Source organism: Trichosurus vulpecula, chromosome 2 (assembly GCF_011100635.1).
Source record: "Trichosurus vulpecula isolate mTriVul1 chromosome 2, mTriVul1.pri, whole genome shotgun sequence".
In the NCBI taxonomy this organism is placed as follows: domain Eukaryota; kingdom Metazoa; phylum Chordata; class Mammalia; order Diprotodontia; family Phalangeridae; genus Trichosurus; species Trichosurus vulpecula.
In genome coordinates, this window is record NC_050574.1 from 98,806,345 (window position 1) to 98,831,386 (window position 25,042).

The 25,042-nt window shown below is 41.1% G+C and overlaps 1 protein-coding gene across 1 annotated transcript; it reads right to left on the reverse strand.

Moving 5' to 3' along the window:
- Positions 1–5,539: 5,539 nt before the first annotated feature.
- On the reverse strand, positions 5,540–10,800 carry ARL11 (ADP ribosylation factor like GTPase 11). Its single transcript, XM_036742637.1, has 2 exons — positions 10,616–10,800; positions 5,540–8,604 (listed from the first exon to the last, which is right to left on the reverse strand). The coding sequence occupies exon 2, from the start codon at positions 8,583–8,585 to the stop codon at positions 8,055–8,057; it is 531 nt and encodes a 176-aa protein (XP_036598532.1). The 5' UTR covers positions 8,586–8,604; positions 10,616–10,800; the 3' UTR covers positions 5,540–8,054.
- Between the last annotated feature and the right edge of the window lie 14,242 nt (positions 10,801–25,042).

Here is a 25,042-nt window from a genome sequence, read left to right on the forward strand (position 1 = left end):
GGACTATAGGTCTCCCAGAAGAAAATGACAAATCAGAAAAAACCCTGAACACCATAATCCAAGAGATAATATAAGAAAACTACCAAGAATTTCTGAATACAGAAAACTAAGTGCCAAGCAGAAGAATCCACAGGTTGCCACCAGGGGAAACAAAACAAAACAAAAAAACTCTATGCTACAAATTCCAAGACATACAGTGGTTAAATTTCCCAGTTCCAATGGCAAACAACAAATTCTGCAAGTGACCAGGAGGAAGATGTTCAAACATAAAAGAAAGGGAGGTGTCTTGAGCACATAACTGCCACATTTATAGAAATCTGAGAAAGTTAAGGGCAGAGTTTCATCCCTTTCTCTATGGTTCTTTTTCCCTTTACTAATCTTAACAACCCTGTCAACCTCTGTATGAATTGCTTTATATTGTCCCTTTAAGGAGACATTTAACAAAATGCAGTTCAGATAAAGAGCAAAATAAGAAAATATTCTTTTAGTGAAGGGCTGTTTCAAAAAATCAGTTCTCTATCAGTCATACACCATGGGTAGGGAACCTATAGCTTTAAAGTCACTTTTTGTTCCTAGAGCTAAATGCTGTTATAAAGATCAGTTCTAGTTTCATTCACATGGTAGGTGGCAAAATCTTTTGTAAATTAAACATGGGGTAATCATTATTACTTCTTTAGCCTAGTATCTGTTGGCATAACAGTGCTAGTTCTCAGGGATGATTTTTCAATGTTTGAATTCTATAGCTGCTTAAGTTTTATTATTATCTTTTCCCTGAGTATGCCTTGAAATCAGAATCCTGGGGATCCAAATAAAGGGATAAAGAAAATTCTTTGTTCCTCATTTTAAAATTGCTTTGCTTCACTTACCCTGTTTTTTGTATGACCCTGGGTGGCCTGAGAGTAAGTTTCCTGGTATCCCTCTACATTGTCCAGAGCCAATATTTATCTTAATGCCCTAGGCTATGTCTTTGGATTTCAATTATCTTACCTCAGTAGTGAGTCATGTGCAATTGTTTCAGTCGCCTACGACTCTTCATGGCACCACTTGAGGTTTTCTTTGCAAAGACAGTAGAGGGGTTTGCCATGTCCTTCCTCAGCTCATTTTACAGATGGGGAAACTCAGGCAAACCAAGTTAAGTGACTTGCCAGGGTCACACAGCTAGTAAGTTTCTAAGGCCAGATTTGAACTCAGGAAGATGAGTCTTCCAGACTTCAGGCTCAACACTGTATTCACTGCACCACCTACCTGCCCCAGTGAATCGTGGTGTGTTCGCTTCTGTCAGCATTTAAAAATTAATGAAACTGCACAAGATAGTTTCTTCCCAGGTATTTGCCCTTTTACCCATGACACCTTTGGATTGATTACTCTTTCCCTTATTATCACTGCTCAATTCTCTTTGGATGAGGTCAAGAGGTGAAAAAGCCCTGTGTCTGAGTGGAGCATACAATTTATTACCATCCCGTATCTACTGCTAAGAGCCATGCGTCTTGGCTCAGCCCCATCCTCCAGAGAGGGAGTCAAGTCCCAAGTAATCCAGTTGCTCATGTAGAACTTCCTGGCTAGTTTAGAGTGCAGCCAGGAACTGGTACATGGCCCTGAGTTGCTAGACTTGAAGGCTGACTTGCCCCTAACCCCTTCTGGTTTCCCAAACCAGAGATTTCTACCAGCTTTCATCCAGCTGTGCTTGAATATTGGAGAATTACCTTAATCTTCCCACCTCATATCAGTGCCTTGAGGGGGTGAGAGAGTCAGAGCACTCAAACAAACTTTTTGCTAATCCAAGGCTAGGTATAGTTAAATCGGGAAATAAAAATAAAATACCTGAAGTGAATAAAAGGGGAAATTCAGGTACATTGTGGGTGAACATTAACCATTTTCTCAATGCTCTTCTGTTGTTTCTTCCTTCTTTTCCCTACTCCCCTCCTTTTTCGACAAGTCTCAAGAACTCCTTTGTCTTCAGACTGACCACTGGGGAGACTGATGTATGGGTTGAGAACTGGAAGTGACCTTAGAAACCATTTAATCTAACCCTTTCATTTTACATATGGGGAAACTGAGGCCCAGAGAGTTTGTTTACATCCTTGCTTGCTTTCTTCCTTACTCCCTAGTACATATTCCTTGATCCAGTGACACTGGCCTCCTGGCTGTTCCATGAACAAGACACTCCATCTCTTAGCATTTTCCCTGGTTGTTCCCCAGGCCTTCCTCTCCTCCTCCTCCTGGCCTCCCTGGCTTTCTTAAAGTCCCTACTAAGATTCATCTTCTATAGGAAGCCTGTCCCAACCCTTCTTAATTCTAATTCCTTCTCTCTTTGGTTATTCCCGATTTATCCTGTATACCGCTTGTTTGCACATATTGGTCTGCTTGCTGTCTCCCCAATCAGATTGTGAGTTCTTTTAGGACAGGGACTAACTTTTGCCTCTTTTTTAATTCCTACTGTTTAGCACAGCGTGGCACAGAGTAGGCACTTAATAAATGTTGATTGATTGACTAAAGTGACTTACCCAAGTTCATATAGGTTGAAAGTGACCTGAAATTTGAACCCAGGCTCTCTGAAATTAACTCCAGGACTGTTTTCATGGAAATACGCTGTCTTCTCTCCTCCTTTCAATTGTCCTTCCCTTTTTATCCATATGATAAGTTTTTATCTTTCTCTATCAGGTCTCCCATCTATTCAGGAAAATGGGACCACCAGCAAGTTAGTATCTAAGTATCATCAGCAAGGGCAGTTAGGTGGCACCATGGTGCACAGAGCACTGGACCTAGAGTCAGGAAAGCGTATCTTCCTGAGTTCTAATCTGGCCTCAGATACTTACTAGCTGTGTGACTCTGGGCAAGTCACTTAACCCTCTTTGCCTCAGTTTCCTCATTTGTAAAATGAGCCAAAGAAGGAAATGTCAAATTACTCCAGTATCTTTGCCAAGAAAACCCCAAATGCGGTCATAAAGAGTCAGACACTACTGAAACGATTGAGCAGCCCCAGCACCATCACCCAAATCTCTGAAATCCATTTCCTTACATCCTCATGCCCTATCTCTACCCTCAAACAAGACCAAGAAGCTTCCAGGGTTGACCTGATTGGGTCTGTTCTAGAATGGATCCATGTATCTTGCTAGTATACAGGACCTCTAGACCAACTATTGAGTAGATTTAGAACCCCATATTGATAGTAGAACTCAGTAAGCCTCCCAAAATACTTAGCAACAAAGCTATCCTCAAAAGACTCGCTACGAGGTGGGGCATAAATGGTGGTATACTAGGAAACTGATTCACCAAGGGGTCCCATCTAGGAAAGGGAGGAGAGTGTAGCTAATGGGTAGAGGTGTTAGTCTGTGAAAGATCTGAAGACTAGAGAGATTGGAGGTCATGGTGAGGACAAAGAACAGGGTTAGGGGCTGTAAAGTATAGAAAAAGATGGAGGAATGATTTTTAAAATATTAAGATAAAGGAATTTCAGAGTTTATGAATGTGGAAGTGGAACACTCAGGGGTAGTAGCAAGATCAAGGGTGTGACCATCAGTATATGTTGCTGAGATCATGTGTAGGAGTTAGTCATGAGAATTGAATAGACTTAGGAACTGAGAAGTTAGGGTATTTGAGGAAGCATCAGTATGGATGTTGAAGTCCCTTAGTTTGAAGGCAGGAGTTGGAAAGGAGAAAAAGACAGTGAATCAGTCCCTAAACTCATTGTGGAAGGAAGGAAAATGCCCTGGAGATCAATAAATAGACAATGGCCAAAAAGATCTGGATTAGGTGGTGAATTTGAATAGCTCAGAACTCAAAGGAGAAGTTTCTAAGTGTATCGGATGAATACTTAGGTAGTATTGGTAAAGTCTAGAAGTGGCAATCAGGAGCAAAGAGTATTCCACTTCCCCACCACCACCACCCATGACCTATGAAGTAGAAAGTATGAAATGAGTAATGGAAAAGGTAGCCAGGGACGTGGTATCATCAGGAAGGATTCAAGTCTCAGTGCAGTACTGGAACATGAAAGGAATGAGAAAATAAAAAATTAAAGCCGAAACTAAATTTGTTCATTTGAAGCAGGTATTCCAGAAAGCACAATGGAAGAGCCCAGAGATTGGTAGATAGATAGGGTAGGACATGGGACAATAGGGTTGAGGAGAACAAAAATAGGGGAGCAGCAGTTGGGGGATAGGGAAAGGAATTTGTATTTCAGCAGCAGGAGGGGTCATAAGCATGTAGATGAGGATGATGTGAAGGGGTGGGACCATGCTGAAAATTGAGGAATTAAATCTAGGCAGAGGATTAGTGTTGTAGGGAGGTCCATTGAAGGAGGTAGTTAATTAGAATATTTAAGATTCTCAAGATGCAACCTTGTGACATGTGGCGATGCTATGACTTTTGAGTCCCAGGAAGCCCAAGAGTCACAACAAGCAGGAGCAGGGAGAGATATAATCTGGGTCAGTGCCAACAAGACACAGGTGATAGTGGAGGAATGTGGTTCTGGTCTTAGGGTAATCTTTGGAGAACTGGAGAAAGGTCCTGGAAGAAAAACAGGCCAAGAGGTGGATTAGCACTCCTGCCTCAGGTGTCTCTGGGAAGTCTATGAGACCAAGAAGCAAGTGATAGCATGCCAGTCTCCTGCAGAGTTCACATAGATGCAATTTTCCTTATCAAAAACATTCTAACAATTAGAACTAACCAAAAGTGGAATGGGGCTATCCTGGGAGGTAGTGGATTCCATACATTGCAGATTTTCAAATAAAAACTGGATGGTCACTTGTTAGGGATATTACAAAAGGATTCTTAGTCAGTTATAGGTTAAACTAGTCCTATGAGGTTCCTTTGACCTCTGTGGGGGGTTTTGATACCTATTAGAGGCATAGCACTGAACAGGGCATTGAGGGAGATACAGATGAAAAACAATTCCCACTCTCTAGGAACTTGTAATTGGAGAGAGAAGACACATAAACATGAAATAAGCAATAATACAAAGTAGTTGTGATTGTGTTCAAAAGCTTGATGCCAACTGGCCCACAATCAGGAATCCTGATTTAGAAGAATCATTTTTGTTGTTGTTAGTCCTTTGTTCTCAAAGAGGACCATGACATCAGGAAGGTGATGTCTTGACTTGCAAGAAACTGAATTTAAGTGAAGCAGAGCTGTGCAAAGTCATCAGCCTCACTCTCTCCTCTGGAGCCGTCTGGGTCCAGGGGCAAGATATAAATCAGGACCACTGATAATGGCAGCGGATACAGCGGGAGACCTTGACCTTTTCAAACTAAGGTCTTTCACAGGTCTCAGGTTGTCTGAGGCAATGCCCATTCAAAAATTAAAGGCTAGGTAAGAATTGAGGCAAAAGATGGCCCTCTTTTACCTAGTCAAAAAAATTAAAATCATTCTAATTGTAGAATGCCATAAAAGCCAGGGGAGAGGTGTCCGAAGATCAGAGTGGATTAGGACCAGCTTAATATCTGAGAGGAGACAAGAGCAACATCATACCCCACATTGTTTTCTTCCTTCTTGGGCTTCCTGGTGAAACTATCACATTTAATACAATTTACAAGTCTGATTGAACACTGAATTATTTAATTAAATTAGGTACATTTTAGAAATTAAATTACAGAACATTTCTCCCTAGGGGGTCTGTAGCTGAACACATCCAGGTGACAGTAAGTGATCAGAAAATATAGCTTTCTTCATACCTACATCTAAATACTTAGGTCATCAGGTTATTTTCCCCCAATTAAATGGAGAAAGAGATAGAGAAAACATCATTATGCAAACTACCTGTCAGGTATATTACAGAAGAAGGGAAGTCAGACTATATAGGACCTTAATTTCTCTTCCAATTAGGATTTTGTGTTGTTTCTTTGACTACTGCTCTTTCAAGGAGAGAAGGCATTTCTGCCTTATCCAATTAATCTTCAGAACTTTTCATATGTGGTCCTCTCTATGTTCCCTCTGGAGAGAATCACTTTGCTGGAAGGAAAGGAGAACTGAACACCTTTGCAGCATTTTTGAGTTCCTATAAAGAAAAGGAAAACTGAAGAAAAGTCTAGAGGTCCTCAAGCTCAGAGCAGTAGGGAACATAGCAGAACATACATTTCCATGCCTAGCCCAGAGTGCGATCCTCAGTATCACTGTAAGTAGAAGGACCCCTCCAATTTTTTTTGAGTGGACCCATGGTTTCATTGGTATTGAGAGCTGCTGATGAGGAAGCTTCCTCTACCAATATAAATATGCACCTATCCCATCACTTGTAATCTTAGAGAAGTGCCTTTGGCACTGAAACTATGAATGACTTGCCCAGAATCACACAGCACTTATGCATCAGAGGTAGAATTGGGAGGGGACACCTGACAAGTGTAGCCTTGACAGCTAGAAGGAGAGACTGAAGGGCAGTCGCTGTGTGGAACATGGAATCTTGGAAACACTGGAGGTCTATGGAAAGCAGATCAAGGGACAGGCATGCAGCAGGAGTTGGCGCCTGTTGCAAGGAAAGGGTGTTGTCACCCTGGATTGACTAGGATAGCCATCACAGCTTTGTTAGGCTCATGGATCCTCTTAAGGAGTGATCTGCTTGAAAAGAACTTGCTATTTGCTTGAATATGCCTTTCTTAATAGCATTGCTGGGACCTGGTTAATTTATCTACTCTCCAGTTTCTCCACCTTTCTCCTACCTAGAGAACCAGCATCTGTTACCATCTTGGAATTACCTACCCTTTTCAAACATTGTGTATTTGTTGCATGTCCTTTTTATAATAGATTTTGTTTTCAGATTAAGATAATATGTCTTGACTGTTGTGCATTCTACATGAGTGTTTGCTATGAAGAAATGGTTAAGAGGAAAAGCAGTGGGTAGGTAAGGTTTTTTCAGAGCCCACTAAGAATCATAGAAGATAGTCTCTGCTTAGTGGCTAAGGAAAGGAAAAGATTTCTTCCTAGGCTGGGGGCTCTGATCTTATGAATTCCATTAATATTTGACATCACCAGCTCCCCAAAAGAGTAAGGAAAAAGGATGAATATGAAACTGTGAGATCCATTACCTTGGACTTTAAAGAGAAAAAGGCTATATTAAGCTCTCCAGCCACAGAAAGTGGGGTGTCAATGGGATCATGGATTTAGAACTGAAAGGGACCTTAGAAGTTATCTAGTACTCTTGTTATTGGGCTGTTGGGCTCCACTCTGCCTCATACCTAGCATTTCTACCCTGAGCTCCTAATTGGTACACATTTTCTCATATTAAGGTGCACCATGACGCACTCTAGCCATCTTCCCCCAATGGGAGCTCCAATAGAAAGTTGAAGTTTACGCCAAGCAAGTCAACTAGAAGTCCAAAAAGCCACTTAGGGTAGACTAAAGAAGACCTTACATTGGTTTGATGGGTTTGAAAATGTTTGTTGGGAGCATGAAGCCATTGTTTCAGAGAAAATCTGGTGTTTCTCACCCCAAACTCCATGAAGCTATAAAGCATCAAAGAATGTTGAAAAGCAAAGCAAGACTGAATAAAACCAATTTGGCAGATGGTAGTTGGAGGGTAGGAGATGGTGAAGGATGGTTGTTGTTTGTTGTGTTATCATGCTCTGGATACTTTAGGAACACAGGTGAGAGTAAGTTATTGTGAACATGAATATGATCTCCAGGAACAGGGGAATTTCTTGACTGATAATCTGTTATGTTCAGACTTAATAATGATTAGTTGGCTCCCCCAGCTTTTTTTAAGTTTTTTTTCTTTACAGAGATTCTTTCCTTCCTACTTCCCCCTCCCTACTGAAAAAAGAAAAAAGAGGGAAAAAAACCAAAACCTTTGTGATAAATATGCATAGTTAAGCAAAACAATTTCTCATGTTGGCCATTTAAAAAATGCATTCATTCTCTATGTTTAGATCATCAGTTCTCTGCCAGAAGGGACATATAGTGTTCTTCATCATTGGTCCCCTGGAATCATGATTGATTATCATGTTGATCAGAGTTCTTAAGTCTTTCAAGGTCACCCAGTTTCCCCAGTTCTTAGTCAACAGTATTTCTAATCAGTTAAGACTTCTTCATCTCTCCATTTATGCTCAACTGTAGAGGCATATCTGCTTTCAGGACTTAAGAAGTCTTTCCAGCGCCAGCTGGGCTTCTTTCAGTCCCTCACCTGTAAGGGCACTGCAGCCGCGAAGCTCCCAACTCCGGTCATTGAATCGGTCCAGATGCATCCTATCCCTAATCTCTAGCAGAGATAGGGCCCCTGGCATCTCCTGCTTATTGGCTAGGACCAAGAAAGGGACACCGGCCATATGATCGTTGTTTAGAACATTTTCCAGCTCAGCAGTAGCCTCAGGCAGCCGGTCTTCATCTGTACTGTCCAGCACATAGATGAGGGTGTCAGTCTCCTCCAAATAGTCCTTCCAGCTGGACCGGAGTTGGTCCTGACCTCCCACATCCCAAAGAATCAGGGATCCATACTTTGATGCCTCCAAAGACTCGACATTAAAGCCCACAGTGGGATAGGTCTCCACTTGTTCGTTGCTCTTCAGTTTGTAGAGGAGGGTGGTCTTGCCAGCAGAGTCCAAGCCCATTATCACCACCCGGGGTTCCTCTTTGTGCTGAGCTTTGAAATTCAGGTTACCCATCTTGGCCACTGGCTAAGTCCTAGTGGAAAAAAAATGCCAATGATGATTGACTATTCCTTTCTGGATGGTGGGCACTTAGGGCCTTTCTCAATCTGGTTCCAACCTATCCTTCCAGTCTGATTACTCATACTCTCATTTCCCAGACTGGATTACTTACTGTTCCCCATTTCATGACATCCTATCTCCTCCTTGTGTCTTTCCATAGACCATTCCCCTACTTGAAATGCTTTTTTTCCCTCCCCTCCCTTAGATGATTTCAAGGCTCAGTTAAACACCCCCTCCTACAAGAAGCCTTTCCAATATTCCCAGGGGTTAGAGCTCCCCACCTTCTAGACACAGTGGCTCTATATTTATTTTGCATGAATTTTGCATTGATTTAACCTGTATACATGTAGACTTTTATTTCTCCCTTTATGTCTCCAGCACCTAACACAGTATCTGGCACTTAAGATACATGTTTGTTGAGTCGAATTGACCCTCAGCAAGTGCACAGAGGAGTTTCCACCCTCCAGAGTAAGAAGATCTTCCACAATTTCACAATTAGAAAACAGGAACTAGCTTAGAACCTAGGTTTGTTGAAATGACTCCCCAGGATCAGGAAATGAGAATGTGTCACTTCAGTTTCAAGTCTCCCATGGAGCTGATAGGATCTCAGCCGATGAATGTCACATAGGGCCCCAGAACTAAAGGGTCAACACCCACTGACCTTTCTTCAGGGAGATTGCTTCATAGAAGAATAAGTGCCTTACACCCCTCCCTCACAACAAAAATAAATGCAGCCTGCCCGGCCATTCTTTAGCGACGAAAGCAAAAAAGCAAATGCAATTGTTTATCATATGGATGTGATAGCCTTAGTGAGTGAAAAACCCTGAGAATTGGCTCCTATTCTTGGTCTCCTGTGATGCTAACTCTTATTTTTTCTCCTTAAGCTCAAATTCAAGGAAACCCCTGGGCTCATTAATCAGAGTGAAAGAGAGAGCCCAAACATCATCTTCCGCTGACCTTGTAACTTCCCCTATGTGAGCTCCTGCAAATGAGATTTTCAACAAACGCTATTAGCTTGTTGAAAAGTGGGAAAACATGTGCCCCAAATGGTACAAACATTCCCAGGCTCTGCTACTTGCTTCTTACTCCCTACATAACCTTGGGCGGATCACAACCTCTCTGGGCTGCAGTTCTGTCATCTCTAAAATGCGAAGGTGGGTGAGATGATCTCTCGGTTCCTTCCAGTTCTAAATCTATGTTCTAATGGGCCTATGAGCACCATTCTCAGATAATTATGAGACAGTAGAAAAAACACAGAGTCAAAAGTGTGGGGTTCAGATCTCACCTCTGAAACGTATTCCCTCTCAGACCTTAGATAAATCCTTTCATTTTCCTGGGCTTCAGTTTCCCCCCCTGAAAAATGGTGTGTGTGTGCCGGGGGAAGGAGATTCAGACGAGATGGGCTATGAGGTCCCTTCCAACCCTGGATCTATGATTTCTGGGCAAGTATTTTTTTTCAATTTTATTGATGTTTTCTGTTTCTTACATCACCATAGATATCCCAAGTATCCCTCTCCCTTGAACTCCCAGAGAACTATTCCATATGACATAGCATTTTTAAGAGAGGGGAAAAAAATCAGCATAACTTATTGATACATTGAAAAATTCTGAAAACATGTCCAATATGTAACATGGCGAGTATTTTGTTGGAGGTAGTGGTGGTTTTTTCCCTAACCCAAACTTTAAGAAAGTGAGGCTTATCCCCAATAGATCCCAAGTTAGAACTGCAGACAAGCCTTTGACACCAAGGGGGAGTCCACTTACTAGCCATAAGACCTTGGTCATGTCATTTAACTTTTCTCATCCTCAGTTTTCTCATCTATAAAATGAAGCATCTATCTCACAAGTGTGTTTTGAGAATCAAATGAGATAGCACATACAAAGCAACTATTCCGTTGCCCATGAGAAGAAACATAAGGCAAATACTAAGCTGAGATGCTTTTCTCTTCAGCCCCTGACCAGCAGAATAGACAAACAAAAATTACCTCCATCTAGTTAAGCAGTACTAGGCGATTTCTCCTCCAGGCTTCGGTTTCAAGTGTCCCATGGAGCTGATCTGATCTCGGCCAGTGAATGTCACAAACAGAGTGAGAGAGAGACCAAAAGCAAGGTCTTAAGGAAGTGTGTGTGGTCACTCTTACTATATTACTCTGACTTCTATTTCCTTTTCACAGGAGTGGGGGTGGGTCAGTGTAGCAATTTTGCAGCCTCTCAGTGAGATAAGGGTTGTTTTTTTTCCCTCTCGCCTGGCCCAGCCTCAGGACTAACACAAGGGACTCCTGTATTCCAGGGCTCCGGAGGGGGTGCTCATGCAGGCTGCTCCCAGATCTTCTCATCAGATGCTCTGGTATCCTAGCAACCCCGAATCCAAAGGCCACAGAAAGATCCCTGCTGATGTTCATTTGGCTTTCTCCTGCTTGTCTTCACATAATTTGTGCAGCCTTGGTTTGTTTATCTATTAGGAAGGCCTTGAGTAAGAGCTGTCTTTCCTTTTCATCAAGGCCCACCGTGTTTTTCTCATCCCTAGGGATTCTTTCACTAGCTTAGATATATGTGTGTATATGGTACAGAGGATAGGGCCTTCCCAGGACTAGGAATCAGGAAAACTTGAATTCTAATCAAATACTTAGTAGCTGTCACTTCAACACTGTCTACCTCAGTTTCTTCAACTATAAAATGGGGATAATAATACCACCTACCCCCCCCCAGAGTTGTTAGGATCACATGAAATATTTATAAAGCACCCTAGCATGGTGTCTGACACATAGTAGGTACTTAATAAATGCGTGTTCCCTTCTCTCCTCCCCGCCCCCTTCAATTTCCTGATCTATAAAATGAGAATGATAATAAAAGGACCTATCTCCCAGAGTTGTTGTGTAGATCAAATGAAATAAAATATGTCAAACACTTTGCAAACCAGCTACCAGAGAAACAGACCCTGAAGGAGTGGGACATGGGCAGAGGACATCTGAAAGATGGGGTGCTGCCTGGGAGGGAGAAGTTTAACTGAGGCAGCATCCTCCCCATAAGAACCCTAAATGCTAGAAAGAGAAGGGGGTCCTAAAATGCAGAAGAGTTGGTGAAAGGTTACCAGTCGGTCAAGGAACATTTATTAAGTACCTACTATAGGCTAGTCACCATGTTAGGCAAAAACACAGTCTCTCTGAATGAATTGCCAGACGACCTATTCATTTATTGACAGACGGTGTGTGTGTGTGTGTGTGTGTGTGTGTGTGTGTGTGTGTGTGTGTGTGTAAAATGCAGTGGAACCTACAGGCATCCCCACCCCCACATTTAGATTCTTTGTGACCTTGGATAAATCACCTACTTTTTCTATGCCTTAGCTTTTTCATCTGTAGGACGAGGAAATTGGATCTCTAGGGATCCTTCTTCCTCTGAAATTCTATGATTGTATGTCAGAGGGCCAAGAACCTTTGCAATAGTGGTCCAAGTGCCAGGTAAAGGGTTCCAGCTGTACCCTCCTTCCTCCAGTACTGCTAAGTATCTTCACCAGGCTTACCAAAAATTCAAGGACATTGGCATCGTCCAGGTACTAGTTGCTATGGGCATGACAGTTTTTGAAAGAAATTTGTTTTCCATAGCCCAACAAGGAGGGAGGGCCGGAAGATTTCTCACAGTGGGGTTATGGGAGATAGAAATCAAGTTTCTAAAAACAAAAAGGCCTTAAGAGCTGCTTAAAGGGGACTTTTCATGTGATCTGAATGACTGTGGGCCTCACAAAAGATGAAAATATCTCACTCTTAAGTATATTGGATAGAGCAGTCTCACAAAAGTGAGAGGAATAACCTTCCTTTTGGGAAAGCAGAAGACCCAACAGCAGATGTCAGCTCTAACAGCAAAGGCAGCTAGATGGCACAGAGGATAGATAGACTGTTGCGCCTGGAGTCAGGAAGAGCTGAGTTCAAATCCAGCCTCAGACACTTTACTAGCTGTGCAACCCTGGGAAAGTCATCTCACCTCTGTTTGCCTCAATTTCTTCATCTATAAAGTGGGGGTAATGATAGAGTCTCGTGAAGATCAAATGAAATAATAATTGTAAAGTGCTTAGCATGGTGCCTGGCACACAGTAGGTGCTTAATAAATGTTAATTGTTATTATTTGGTAGCAGTGACTGAAAAAAATAGGAAAAGGAAGCTCTGTAAGCAGAGAGGAATAGCACCTGCAGTAGCAGCAAAGTGAAGTAGAAATGAGCCCCAGCTGATTCCGGGGAGATAAAGCCACATTCTCATTAGACTGTAAGCTCCTCGAGGACAGATAATGTCTTTTGCCCCTTTCTGTATTTCCAGCATCGAGCACAGTGTCTGGCACATAGTAGGCCCTTAATAAATGTTTGCTGATTGACTGATTGTTCTAGATCCAGTGAAACCCTAGGAACATGAGGCTTTAGCATCTCTTGGAGATCTACCCCTTTGTGTGTGGAGGCTATCGTATGATTCTACTACTGGATTTTCCCTTGTAATTTATTTTGTTATTCTATCCCATTGAAATTTTTCGCTATTTTAATTTACAGCTCCTGCCTTGTCTGTAGTTAGAGAAAGCACTGAGGGAGGGCTCCAGACATACATGCATAATTGTGAATACCCAGAACACACCATCCTGAATTCGAGTAGTAAAGAGTTTTAGAATTGAATAGGACCCTTGTTACCTAGAACCATAGAATTATAGATCTGGAACTGAAAGGGATCTTCTTCTATGTCACCTAGCCAGACCTTTCATTTGTGTTGTCGTTCAGTCGTTTTCAGTCGTATCTGACACTTTGTGACCCTATGTGGGATTTTCTTGACAAAGAAAAAACCGCTGGAGTGGTTTAACATTTCCTTTTCCAGCTCATGTTACTGATGGCGAAACTGAGGCAGACAGGGTTAATGACTTGCCCAGGGTCACACAGCTAGTAAGAGGCCACACTGGAACTCAGGGAGATGAGTCTTTCTGACTCCAGGCCCAGCACTCTGTACACTGCACCATCTAGCTGCCCAACCTGAGGACCAAAGTGGTTGAGTGATTTGCTCAAATTACACAAGTAATAAAAATCAGAAACAGGATTTGAACCTAAATACTGTGATTCTAAGTTCAGTGTTCTTTCCAATATACAATGCTACCTCAAGTATGATTATGTTTTGAGCTAACCCTAAATTGTGCTATGGAATGAACTCCTTCCTGTAGAAGGCTAAACTCATCTTTGAAGATTAATGCCACCTGTTAGACTTTGATCTTGTAGAACAAGCCCTAAGGAGGCTTATCAATTCCTCCTAAAAGCTATTCTTGAATTTTGAGCAGTTGCCGCCAGGTGAATAGCAAATGCCTGTTCCTACATGAAATCAGTATATAATTCATGAAATTAGGTTTCCCTCAGGCATAGATAAATGAAAGAGGTGAGTTCACTAATTAATGCATTTTATTTTTATAAATAAATGTAATTCTTTATCAAGTTTAGTGCATCTTTTGACTAATCTCTGCCATCTGCTTATAATGATTTGATATGCATGTTCCAATGAAGTTCAAAGTAATATAACACCTAGGTAGGAACAAATTAAATATGCCTGTTGCTAAACTTTACTGTTTTCAGTCATTGCTTAATTAAATCTTTTTCTCACTTATTGGAGCTATCCCAGGATTTATTCTCAACTCTGGCTGCTCAGCAGGCCATAGGTGTTAATTGCCTCCTAGGTATCTTCCTCTACACTCAAAACTCTCTGCTCTAATTCTCTCTGACAAGGAAAGATTGATTTTGATTTCTGCCAGTAAAGGTCATCCCTAGCCTGATACTGGGAGCTTTCAATCCCTCCGTTCTGTCATGGATCATAGAAAAGTTTCTCAGAATTGAGTCATTTCTAATCTTTGCATCTGCTCTGTGACTTCCCTATGATGATCTTTCTCTAATTAGATCTTGGTCTCCTGATTCACTTGTCCATATTGAAGTGGAGTGCCCATTGATCATCTTAACTAACCCAGCATTTCTTGTACTTTTAGGGCAAGCATTGAATCCATAAAGTTCATAGAGACTCCTGGGTCTACAATGGCTGGGACCTGCCAAATCTGAGTACCTGGATATTTAGTTTCAAGGCACAAGAAAAGGCAGACCCTAAGACAGGATATGAAATATAATGCCACCTCCAATTTGTTCCCTGAACTTGCACTTTCACTCTCAGATGGGGTCCCCAAACAGTGGCTACTACTCTCATATTCTAGAGGTAACACCACGGATGGCAACTCCTACTATTGTAGCCTCCTGTTGGTATGCTTCTCATTAGCAATTAGTCAGCAGACTTCATCGACTTTAGCAAAGACATTTAGTTAAGGGATTTAGTAAGAACAGTTGATAGAAAATACCCTCCCAAAAAACCTATGGCACATTCTCCTACATACACACAAGAGTCCATGGGAAGGATGGATTCAAACTTAAATGTATAAAGATAGTGAGGCAATGTGATGTATATATATACATATGTATATATGTGTGTGTATATATATATATACATATATATACATACACACACACACACACATATATATATATACATACACACATATGTATATATGTATATGCGGCACCAGTTAACTAACATCTTCTGATACTACATAGCCTGGAAGTTCTTCATCTCTTTGTAGAGGCCTCATGAAATTCCCCTTGGGAATAGGGGCCAATGAAGTGGGCATCTAACGTCTGAACCTTTCTTGAGAACACAGAATGGGGCCAATGAAGTGGGCATCTAACATCTGTACCTTTCTTGAGAACACAGTTGCCATTTTTCCCTTCTGCAAAGGGCCATGCTCCAAGGTTCCAGCAACAAGGGTATGTGGATGATGGCTAAAATGAAGGTGGCATGGTGTGGAGATAGCCTAGTTAGCAGAGATGAGGATTTGGGAATGTGCTGACAAATCAACATAGTCTAGAATGAGGTTGAATACAAATAGGGGACCAAAAAAGATGGAAAAGGATACAGACAAAACAAATATATGGCTCTCATTGTTTATACATTGTTTTGTTGTAATGACTTTTAAATGCTTAATTGGTTTTATTGATGTTTGAAGTTGTTTGTAATATATTACTTAAAAAAGAACACCCTCTTTAAAATTTTTAAGGTATGTAATAGCAACCATTATGCAAAGTTTTTCCAGAGATAATCTACAAACATAATATAGCACATTGAAGCAAGATATTTTACTCGCCTAAATAATCCATAGACAACAATTGCAGGTACTTCAGAAAATCAGCTGTGGAGTAGGGTGAGTTATAAAAATGAATTTCTGAGCCTATTATTTGAAAAAAGAAAAAAAATTCGAAAGGAGCTCAGTATAAATAATTTAGAAATCCTATTATCTCAGAGTAATCATATCCAAATGCTCACATTTTTTAAAATAGGCTCTTTCCATGTTGGTATCTCAGAAGACACAGGTGAATGTAAGTGCCAAAAGCAGTGTTGATTACACTCCTGAGTGGGTGTTGGAGGGTCTCTTAAATTGTGATTGCTGAGGTTTGTTTCATAGTATGACTCTTTTTATTGCATCTATAAAGTTATGCTTGCTTCTTAGAATTTTATAACTGCAAGCACTGTCCACTCTAGGGAATGTAAATGAATCAATATTGTTGGCTAAAGAATGTATACATTCACACACACACACACACACACATACGTTTTGTTGTTCAGCCATTTCAGTTGTGTCTGACTGTCCATGACCCCATTTAGGGGTTTCTTGGTAGAGATATCGAGTGGTTTACCATTTCCTTCTCCAGCTCATTTGGTAGATGAGAAAACTAAGACAAGCAGGGTTAAGTGACTTGCCCAGGATCACACAGCTGGTAAGTGTCTGAGGCCTGATTTGGACTCAGGAAGATGAGTCTTCCTGACTCCAGGCCCAGCGCTCTATCCACTGCACCACCTACCTAGTCTGTACACACACTAATGTAGGTATAAAGTGAGGCCCTTCTCCCCTTGTTAGTATCTTTGTGTACTGGAAGCTTATTTTCCTTCCTCTGTAGAGTTTGAGCTAGCTTTCACTTGTAGAATCTCAAGGGAGAAAGTCATAAAGCAATTCCACAAAGTCTCCATCCTCACTTTGAGAGAACATTCTAAGGACATCCTCAGCTATTCCTCTAGAGTGTCTTGAGAGTCACGTCTATATCAGTTGGCTATTATCTTGTAACTGTTCATTGACTCTTGCTTCCTTCCACCTTCACCACTAAAACTAACCTAGAAGGCCTTTCCCAGTACTAAATTTGTAGACAAGTGCCCACCTGGGCCCAACTGGCCCCATAGCACCTGGCAAGATAGACAAGACTGTCCAGATTCACCTCGTCAGCCAACCTTGAAACTGGGAAACATTTGCCAGCTATTCTTCTCCAGATGAAGGAATAGAAATCTCTTCATTTTTAAACTCCTCATTCCAATTGCTGAGGTGTGAGTGACCCTAATTTAGTGGGGGACAAAAAGATGGTAAAATATATATTGCTTTTGTCTCCAAAGGGTTTGAAAATGAAATCTTTTGAAAAGAAAATCTGATTGACTTTCATACTACCTGAGGAAACTTTGCTGGCTCTAACTCTAAGGGAAACCATCTCCTGGTCAGTTGGTTCCCAATGATCCCTAAACTACTGAATTCAACGGCCTTTTAAAAATCCTCACCCTTCTTGATCCCTTCCATGCTTTACACTGTTGTTCACTCTCTTCCACATTTTTAAAGCATTAGTGTCACCTGGTTTTCCTGTAATCCGTCTGGCTACTTACCCCTTCTAAGTCTGTTTCAATGGTTCACCATACAGATTCCGCCCCGCACCCCCATTGCAGGAATGTACTCCAAGTTTCTGTTCTGAGTCTTCCCTTTATTTACTCTATGATCTCATCAACTCCAATGGATTCAACTATCTTCTCTAAATAAATGTTTCTCAATTATATATCCAGCCCTCATCTCTCTTCAGAGCTCACCCGCTACCTGGTGGACATAAACTGGCTCTCTGACCATAGGCATCCCTAACTCAATATGTCTAATACAAAACTCATTGTCTCTCTCCCTAAACATACCTATCTTCTAACCTCCCTATTTCTGTTGAAGGCATTCTCATCCTTCCAGTCACTCAGGTTTGCTACTCTCTCATGGGGTAACTTCATTATCAGCTCTAATGAGTTGAACTATTATCTCCATGCCAATGATTGCCAAATCTACATATCCAGCCCTCAACTCTCTTGCAGGGTCTAGTACTGCATCTTCTACTACCTGATGCACATAACTTGGATATCCAACCAGCGGCATCCAAAAGGCAGTTAGCAGAACTCATTACCTTTCCTCCTAAACCCATATATCTTCCTAACTTTCCTATTTCCATCGAGGACCAAATTATCCTTCCAGTCACTTAGGTTCGTAGCCTTGGAGTCATTCTTAATTCTTCTCTCACAACATTTGTCCATTCACCAAGCCACCGTTTTTACCTGGACCACAGCAATAGTCTCCTAAAAGGATTTCTGGCTTCTAGTCTCTCCCCTTCCAATCTATACCAGCAGTGTCCAACTCAGATAGGAACAGGGGCCACTAAACCTTAATAAGGATCCCCGCTGGAAGTATATCGACTTAGAAAACCCCTTGTTAACATTATCTGTGTTCTGTTGTATTTTTACTTCATTAAGTATTTCCCAATTACATTTTAATCTGGATGGGCTGCTTGGGAGTATTGCGTGGGCCAGCTGGCTATATGTTTGGCATCTCTGCTCTATGCAACTGCCAAGTTTCTATTGCTAAAACATACCTCTCACCTTGTCTCTAGGATAAAATATGAACTCCTCTGCTTGGCATTTAAAACCCTTTATAAAGGGCTCCAACCCATTCTTCCAGACCAGTTTCATATTACTTCCTTGTTCACTCTACATTGCAGTCAAACTTGTCTACTTGCCCTCTAGACACACTTTCTGGTAACCACAGGGTTTGCCTCATCTGCCCCATTTCATCATGCTCTGGGGACGTTCTCTAGGTACCATCTTCTCAGTCACCTAGGCTCACAACCTGGGGGTTATTCTCAATTCCTGTCTTCCACCCCCCCATATCCAAGCAGCTGTGAAGTCCCGTTGTTTCTACTTTCATAACAGTTCCATTCTCGAATCTTCTGACCCTGTAACCACTCTGATGCAGGCGCTTGTCACCTCATGCCTAGATATTGCAATAACCTGTTGGTTGGTCTTCCTGCTTCAAGTTCATCCCCAATCAAGTCAGTCCACCAGAGATCAAATTGATCTTCCTAATGCACAGCTCTAAACATATCACTTCTCCATATAATGAATTCTAGTGGTTCCTTATTACCTCTAGGATTAAATGTAAAATAATTTTGTTTAATTTTTAAAGTCCTTCATAAACTTTTCACCTTCCTGTCTTCTTACACCTTACTCCCCTATAAGTACTCCACTATCCAGTGGCACTGGTCACCTGGCTGTTCTTCACACAAGATTCTCCACTACTTGGCTCAGGGCATTTTCTCTGGCCGTTCCAAATGTCTAGAATGCTCACCCTCCTTATCTCTGCCTCCTAGCTTCTCTAAATTGTCACTTAAAATCTCACTTTGTACAATAAGCCTTTCCTAGTTCCTCCTTTATCTTAGGGCTTCCCATCTGAAATTAGCCCCAATTATCACATATATAACTTGTTTATACATAGTGGCTTACATGTTGTCTCCCCCATTAGACTGTGTGAGCTCCTTGAGAGTGTGGGCTGTTCTTTGTTTGTTTTGACTAATTCATTTTATTTTTAATTTATGGAATAAAACAGGCATTTCCATAACATAGTATAATTTTAAAAAGATGATTGCACATGTAACTGCAAATCTGCTATGTACAACTTGTTATTCATTCTAAATATACAACAAAATTATCATGTAAATTTCTTTTTTTCTTTTCCTTTTTTTCTCCCCCTACCCCCATGGCCACCATTAGACACAAATACACAAATACATATATATATATATATATATATATATATATTATATGTGTGTAAATATATACATACATATATATGTAAAACTATTCTATACATACTTCTATTTATCAGTTTTTTCTCTGGATGCAGGTAGCATCTTTCTTCATATGTTCTTTATAGTTAAATTGAATATTTATAATAGTCAAAATGACTTATTTGCTTAAAGTCATTCTTAAAACAATATTGTTGTTACTGTATACAATGTTCTCTTGGTTCTGTTCATTTTGCTCTTCGTCATTTTGTGCAAGTTTTTCCATGTTTTTCTAAAATCATTAAGCTCATCATTTCTTATAGCACAATAGTATCCTATCACAATCAAATACCACAACTTATTCGGCCATTCAGTGTGGGGTGTTCTTTGCCATTTTTTGTATTCCCAGAGCTTAGTATGATGTCCAGCACACAGTAGGCACTTATAAATGCTGGTTGACTTGACTTGTATGTGTGTATGTATCTATTCTTCTTCATTCCTCATGGAGAATGGACACTCTTCACAACTTAAAGGAAATTAGTGGGAATGTTGCCCTTTAACTTTTGTCTGTTGTCTAATGGATTGTAATTAGTAATAAAAGGTGGTCAGGACTAGAGAATTAATGGATCAAACGTTGAACTTGGAGTCAGGAAGATCTCAGTTTAGATCTTGCCTCATACACTTACTAGCTGCTGTGACTTTGGCAAGTCATTTGAGCACTCGATGCCTCCCATTCCTCCTATGTAGAATGAGGGGGTTGGATCTGCTGGCCTCTAAGATTTCTTCCAGCTCTAAATCTATCTGTAATCCATGATCCTATGGTCAGTGTGAATAAACACATCATTTTCATGCATACTGTATGCACAGCCCTGGGCAGATCTAACACCACACTGGGCAAACAAGCCCAAGTCCATCCTGCATCCATGATAATCCTGCATTGTTTTGGTATTCAAAGGAAAACACATTGTGAACTGGATTCAGGCTCAAAACACGCTGGAAGTGGGTTGCAATGATCTTAGTAAACATCTTGTTGAATTATGAATTGATTTAGTATGGTTATTTTTAAGCTGTTTGCCAGGATTTTCCATTGCCATCTAGCTCTCCAACTAGTGTTTTCCTGCTATTTCTAATTCCTATATTTATGGAGAACCTATTTTGTAACTAAGAAAGGAGGAGGTAAAAGCTAGTGGTATGTGTGTGAGTGAGTGAGTGTGTGTGTGTGTGAAAAATAATATATCAGTGCTTGATCTCTTCCTATTAAAAGACAGGAAAAAGAAATAACTATAGATGACCTCCTCTCTGAAATAGCACAAGCAAACATTAAGGAATCTTTGCTTCCCTCTGCCCCCCAGGAGACCCCTCCTGTTCTTCCAGTCTCTACTACAACTTTAATCACAGAAAGCCCAGGAAAAGATAGTGAATGGCAAAAGTTTGCATCCCAAAAACATGCTGGAGATACGGAGACAAGACTCAATCTATGTGATAATATCCAGCTGTGCCTCCCCAAAGAGAACTGATGTCAACAAATGGTGTTATTCTTCCTGTTCCACCTGCCCCGACCAGGTTGGTTGAGTGTGCGAAGGAGTTTCTCAATGCAGCTACTGGTCAATCAGCCACATTCCCTGACCTGAATGGTGTAGTTTTGGTTAGTCATGAAAAACCTGATCAGGAAGGAGAATGGAGAAGTCCACTAGTTAGAGAGGCAGCTCGGGTTCACAAGACATGAGTCACAAGACCCAGATTAGTTAGTGACACATTGAGTAAATAGCAAGAAACAAATTGCTTAAACCTTCCACTGATCAATCCCACTCATTTTCCATCTATGTGCGTACAGTGAAACTACAGATGCTACCTATTCATCCCCTAGTCAGTCAAGGTATTCAAGCAAAAATATTTTGTAAAGATAAAATGTCACTGCCAGAATTGTAGATGGTCCAGAATCTCTGGTGGAAAGATGATTACTTTATAAAATACCAAGGGGTATTTAAATTCCTTTTGTGCCAAACCTGTTTGTAATCTTCTACAGGGTGAGGAAGCTGTACTTCAGGAATGAGAACCCAAGTGTTTGTTCAATTGTCCTTTGGCTGATGACATTTAACACAATTTACAAGTTGTAAAAAAAAAATCTGAGAAGGAAAAATATCGTGCATGCTATTAAAATATTTAAATTATGAGAGAGTTTATGACAATGAATTTTTTTCAGGCAAAGGAGCCAATTCTCTCCTAAGAAGAGAGAGTTGGTGTTTGCTCATTGTTTGTGAAATAAAGACTAATATATCATTTTCTTACCCACAGCTCCACCTACAAAGCATTTTACCCGGGCACACATTGCATCCAATACTAATAGTCCTGGTTCAGGCTAATAGAGTCACCATTACGCATCCTACTTGGCAATAACTCAATGAAAGTCTTTTATTTTCTTTGGAATAAACTAACAGAGACAGACAAAAGGAATCTTGGCCAAGTATCTCTTATAAAAGGTAACAGCTCTTAACAACCTGGCTCACCTCCACATGTCTGCACTGGGTCTAAACTTTTCCCAGAGGATAAATCTGGAGATATTCTAGCTTAGTGGACAGCATATAGGACAGGGAGTTAGGAGAGCTGATCCATTCCCTAAGTGTGGGTTTCCCCCAACAGTATGTCTTGAGTCTTCTCATCTCTTTTCGTACTTTCTATGACATCTTCCGTACCTATGGGTTCAGCTTCTAAAATATGAATCCCAGATCTAGAGGACCAACACTACTCTCTCTCCTGAACTCCAGTCTCGTATATCTAACTACCTGTAGACCTCACTACCTAAACATCCCATCATCATCTCAAACAACACATAGATTTGTCATATTCCCATCCAAATCCTTATCTCCTCCAAACTCTGCTGTTTCTACATCATGAGAATGGAAGGATCACTGACTCTGGACTCCAAAGACCAATCCACCCTCTCATACTTGCTACCCCTATGGCCATAAGCAATTCCCTTGACTTCCCTGGGCCTCAGTTTCCTAATCTGTAAAATGAAGAGGTTGAATGCTATGGCCTCCCTTCTAGTTCTAGATCTAGGGTCCTCCCAGTTGCCCAGCATTAAAACCTAGGTGTCTTCTTGATACTCCCTCCCCCTCATTACCCCCACTAATTCAGTCAGTTGCCAATTCCTGTAGTTTCTACCACCGCAATATCTCCTGCATCCATCCTTTTCTCTCCACTCACAGCAGCAGCCCTAGTTCAAACTTTGCTTTCTTGGGCTATTGTAATGGCCTCCTAATTGATCTTCCTGCAGCCAGGTTCTCCCTTCTCTAATCCACCTTCCATGCATCTGCCTAAGTAATATTCCTAAAACCCATGTGATTCTGCAATCCCTTCTGCTCAAAAAAACCTTTGGTGGCTCTCTATTGCCTCTGGGATAAACTGTAAACCCCTTAGCCTAGCATTCAACATTCTCCACCACCTGGTTTCAGTCCACCTTTCCCAGGCTTATTTTCACCTTGCTTTCTTCACACATTGTGTTCTAGTCGAACTAAACTACTGGCTATTCCTTTTCTTTTTAAAAAATAATTATAATTTAATTTCTTTTTTAAAAATTATTTTGAGCTCCAAATTCTCTCTCTCCTTTCACCTTCTCCCCCACCCATTGAGAAGGCAAGAAATACCATGATTATTATATATACTAAGTTATGCAAAACATGTTTCCACATTAGCCATGCTGTGGGGGGTGGGGAGAAGCAAGAAAAATAAAGAAAAAAAATATTCTTCAATCAACACTGAGAGTCCATCAGTTCTCTCTCTGGAAGTGGAGACTATTCCTTTTCAACATTCAACTCCCCTTCTCCATGCATCTGCACAGGCTGTTCCTCCTGCCCAGAATATCCTTCCTCCTCCTTTCATCTCTCAGAAACCTTTACTTTCCTCAAGGACCAATCAGCTCAGGTGCCACGCCCTCTGTGAAGCCTTCCTTGACTCAGATGTTACTACTTTCTCCTTCCTCAAACTACCCTGAATTGTATTTAACTGTAGATATGTTGTATGGTCACCACCACCACCACCCCGGGAAAATGTAAGCCCCTTAAGTGAAGCGACTGTGTTGTCCTTGTCTAGATCTCTGGTACCTAGCATGCCACCTTTCACATAAGAAACATTTGTCGAATTGGATTTAATTCAGTTCTGGCCCCAAATTCTCTATCCAGATCCTTGATGTCTCACCTTTTCCATTTATAAATACAAAGGAGTGCCTCAAAGTTTTGGATCTGCTTCTGAAAAGGACAGGAATAAGGCTAAGAATGGAGTGGAGACTGTGCCCCTCTGGGCTTAGTATCTGTGCTTTTCTCAACTCAGTCATGAATGAGGGGGACTGGAGAAGATTTAAAACTGGAAATAGTTTGTGTAGAGGCTTTAAACTAGGGGAGCCTTGCAATACCTGCTCCTCCGTGCTAAAGAGATAGATGAGCCAGAAGTTGGGGGCAATGTCTGAACAAGAGGTGGCAAATTCATCCAGCAGAGATTATGGGGACATAATGATGACATCACTAGGAGACATCAACAGTGTAGAAAGTGTGAGTCGCCCCCCTCCCCATGTGTGCCTTGACCTCATGTGATCCCTACAATTGCTCTTCACCACACATGTAACCTAGCCCTGTGTATGTGCTTCTTCAGGTATGTGCCCTACAGGTGTTCACTCTTCCCAATGAAGCTTTGTGCAATTGTGGGTGAGTGTGCCACAGGTTTATGGGGAAAATGTTTTCGTTGCTACTTTTCTTGCTATGCTTTTCTTTGAATTAATTGTATCCTCTGGCTGACTTTCAAAGATAAACACATTGGTGGGGGCTCACAAGCTATAATTTTAATTGAATGAAGACCCATAAAATCATTTAAATCTAGATATCTATTCCCTGCAGCACCTACCCTGTCAGAGGTTGCCCTCAAAAAATTACGTAAAATAGGGAAACAATATTCCTTATGTGGATGTTGTGGAGATGAGATCACAGATGCAAAAGTGCTTTAGAAGGAAGGACAATATATAAGTCCAAGGTAGCATATAGCTGGCAATTTCCCAGACCTGGTACTTCTGAAATAGTGACTTTTACTGACATTAGCGATAAGCGATAATAGAGTTAAGGAATCCATTAGAAGGCAAGGGTCTGCAGGGTCAGAATTGTCTTTTTGGCCTTTTTTGTTTCCCCAGGGCTTCACACAGTGCTTGGCACATAGTAAGCACTTAATTCTTGTTGACTTGACTTCTGGGTCTATTGCCACAGTGTAAGCCCAAAAACTGGCAGAAGGAAACAGGTTCATAGGCTGAATGAGTCCTGCTACATAGCTCCCCTGGCGAGCTGGCTTAAGAATTGAGTGTATTTTCCTGTCTTTCCTTGTTTAATTTAAAGTGAAATCATTCAAAAAATAATTCTCTAATCAACAAAATCGAGGGTAATCACTCATCTTACTGTGTATGTAGTGTTTTCATTCAATAACA